The sequence below is a fragment of the Colias eurytheme genome, chromosome 32 (genome assembly GCF_061535395.1).
Source record: "Colias eurytheme isolate Ceu_HAF_F1 chromosome 32, ilColEury1 Martin Lab GWU primary, whole genome shotgun sequence".
Classification (NCBI taxonomy): domain Eukaryota; kingdom Metazoa; phylum Arthropoda; class Insecta; order Lepidoptera; family Pieridae; genus Colias; species Colias eurytheme.
This window is the reverse complement of record NC_143011.1, coordinates 6,787,481-6,790,595: the sequence shown is the minus strand read 5'-3', so window position 1 is coordinate 6,790,595 and position 3,115 is coordinate 6,787,481. Positions and strand designations below refer to the sequence as shown.

The window sequence follows — 3,115 nt, the reverse complement described above, 5'->3', positions numbered from 1 at the left end:
ACACACGCGCCGCCACGCGGTCAGGGTCCTCCAGCTCGCGGCGGGCAAGAACGGCGTCCAGTCCCACACTCCACACAAACACACACGCGGCGGTGAGCGCGACCAAGGGCCGGGGCACGGGATGCCCCGGTGGTGTTACAAGGGCACAATGCCTGATGATCTAGAGAGCCTCGTGGAAGCTCTCCGGCGGTGGCCGAGTCCCGAACCTCGCGAAGGAACGGAGCGAACCCGACTGACTGCAGCGACGCGCACGTCGCGTTCACGTCTTATTGGACGTGTCACGTGGTTAGTGACCACGCGATGATTGGTTGTGCTCGTATGTAGGGAAGGATGAAGGAACACACCACAAACAATAAACGTTTAATTTCTACATTTACTATTTTAATTATATTGGCGTTACCATATCCACCCGCCCTAAATGGGTCACCATTTAAAACCAATCATAAGATACAGCGAAAAACTATGACTAGGATCGCATAATGCGCGCGGGTTAATAAAAGTCCTAAGAGCCATGGCGGAAATATAACTAACAAATTCTATGACTCTAGGATCGCGTAATGCGAGCGGGGTATATAAATTCCTAAAGTCACGGCGGTATTACAACTAACAAATTCTATGACTCTAGGATCGCGTAAAGCGAGCGGGGTATAAAAAATTCCTAAAGTCACGGCGGTATTATAACTAAGAAATTATAAACGAAAGCGGTGCAAACTTAAAATTAAACTTAACTAACTGCGGTAATATACTAATGCGATATAACTATTGTCTTGGAAGCGGACATAAACGAACGACCGGGCGAAGGTAAATTCCCTTGACGGTTCTAACTGTACAAACGCGCGCGACGTCGTCCTTTGAAGGATGTACTTTCTCTACGACGGCTAAAGGCCAGGTTAGGGGCGGTGCATTATTTTTTATCACAACCACGACCGTTCCAGGAGTAATAGGTGTGGAAGGCGTATTCCATTTCTGCCTAACCTGCAGACCGTGTAAGTATTCCATTCTCCAACGTTTCCAAAACGACTGAACTAACTTGTCCAGTAGCGAATGCCTATCAAGCAAACTGACGTGATCAGATTTGACTTGCGGCGCGGGTAAAGCTAATAAAAGCGCGGTAATGAAAATAACACGAAACAAGTGTGTTATAATATTCATAAAATATTTAATATGATAATAATCAATGATCATGATAATTATGTGATCATTGCGCGGTAATATCACTGGAAGCTTATGTGCATATTCCAGGGCGGAATCGCTTAGACGTCCGATGAGGATAAGTCTGTTGCGAATAAAAGGCTTCAAGTGATTGAAAGCCTGCGAATAAAATTTATAAAAGAGTATATTATAATACTCCTCTGCAAAATATTTATTTTGCAGGGCGGGAATAATTTTATTCTCAGCGAAATTAGGTTCCTCTACGGTCATCATAATACCGCGGCGGGGTAATAATATAAGGAACCTATAAATATAAAATACACGACGCGACGAGACGCGAAGGGCGGTATCGTATAAAGCGCAATGCTTTATAGGCGGGCACACAGTGTGCGCTAATAATTTTCGTTCGGGAATGTCTGCAATAGACTCACCATCGAGACTCCTAAGAGGCCAATCAGATGGGTCCGAACGATCCCACTGCGGTTCGTGGAACCACAGAGGGTGCGGTACGAGATTATGTGGCGAAATGCCACGCGAAAGAATGTCAGCGGGAATTTCAAAAACAGAAACATGGTAGAAATTATCTGATGGGATGTTATACACGACTGTGGGAGCAACGAAGCCCATCATGTCCCACAGGCGGGCGGCAATTGACAAGATGGAGTGCTTAGTGCACATCACATCGGCGGATGCGGTAATTTTAAAATAAAAACAATTATCAACAGTAGACCAATGCAGACCAAGTAATTTATGTTGCACGGTCTTATCAAACTCCACCGCGGAGGGTAAAAGTTTGTGCGAAGCGGGAAGATTATCTAACACATTTTTGTTATTACTATTCCATTTAATAAGATCCCACTGAGCTCCCTTAAACAAATCGATGAGCTGCTTCGACGCGGAAACTGCTTCACATTCCGTGGGAATAGAGAAGGCGATATCATCCATATACAACGAGGAAGACGCAATGCCACTCGCGAGCGGATATTTCGCGCCGTCATCTTCTACGAGCTGTCTTACCGTGCGCAGTGCATGATAAGGACTAGACTTGATGCCGAAGCAAACTCGATTAAATTGATAAAGAAGCAGCGGATCCTGCGGGCTGAAACGATATAAAAAACATTGAAAACGACGATCAAACTCACGCACGAATATCTGCAGAAACTGTTGGCGGCAATCGGCGGTCATGGCAATCGCGTGGAGACGAAAACCTAAAATTATTGTAAACAAATTGCCTTGTAAACTCGGCCCAACATGCAGAAGGTCATTCAATGAACGCTGGCTTCCAGAAGTTGGCATGATAGCATCTAAAACCATGCGCAGCTTAGTCGACGATTTATCCTCGCGCAGAACAGCGTGATGCGGTATGATATAAATAGGTGTAGGGTCACGCGGATCATACGGAGGCGCGGGTGAAATATAATTCTTCGTTAGATAATCTTTTATGACGTCATCATATGCCAACCTTAATTTAGGTGAAGCTTGAAGCTTTCTTTCGAGGCATATGAAACGTTTTGCGGGCAATATTAAATGAGTCACCGAGAGTGTAGAAATCATCCTTAAATGGAAGCGAAACAATATATCTACCACTCACGGGGTCACGGGTTGTAGTTAATTTATAATATTCTTCACATTCAACATCATCGGGATGTTGAACGGGCGGTGCGGTAGGAAGCTCCTCGAGCTCCCAAAAACGCCTGACTAATGAGTCAATAGCGGCGGTCTCTTGAACGTGACAACACGTCAAGGGCGGTTTATGTGTGTTAGGTATGGTGGGTACTGAACCCATTATTACATAGCCTAACACCGTGCGCAATGCAGCGGGCGCCGACGAGTCATGAGATGCATGAACTACGTCGGGGAGAAGCAGATGAGGGAACAGAGAAGCACCGATTAATAAATCGATTTTATTTGGCGTACCAAAACTCTCATCTGCGAGCGGTAAATGCGAAATATGCGATAAGAC

At 45.4% G+C, this 3,115-nt stretch overlaps 1 protein-coding gene across 1 annotated transcript; it reads right to left on the bottom strand.

Moving 5' to 3' along the window:
* Positions 1–473: 473 nt before the first annotated feature.
* LOC149895265 (uncharacterized) lies at positions 474–2,706 on the bottom strand. Its single transcript, XM_090119139.1, has one exon. It carries the CDS (start codon positions 2,704–2,706, stop codon positions 760–762), a length of 1,947 nt encoding a protein of 648 aa, XP_089975265.1. The 3' UTR covers positions 474–759.
* Between the last annotated feature and the right edge of the window lie 409 nt (positions 2,707–3,115).

What these genes read in the sequence shown, in the direction of transcription:
- LOC149895265 (XM_090119139.1), bottom strand. Translation starts at nt 2,706, where the DNA reads ATGATTTCTACACTCTCGGTGACTCATTTAATATTGCCCGCAAAACGT.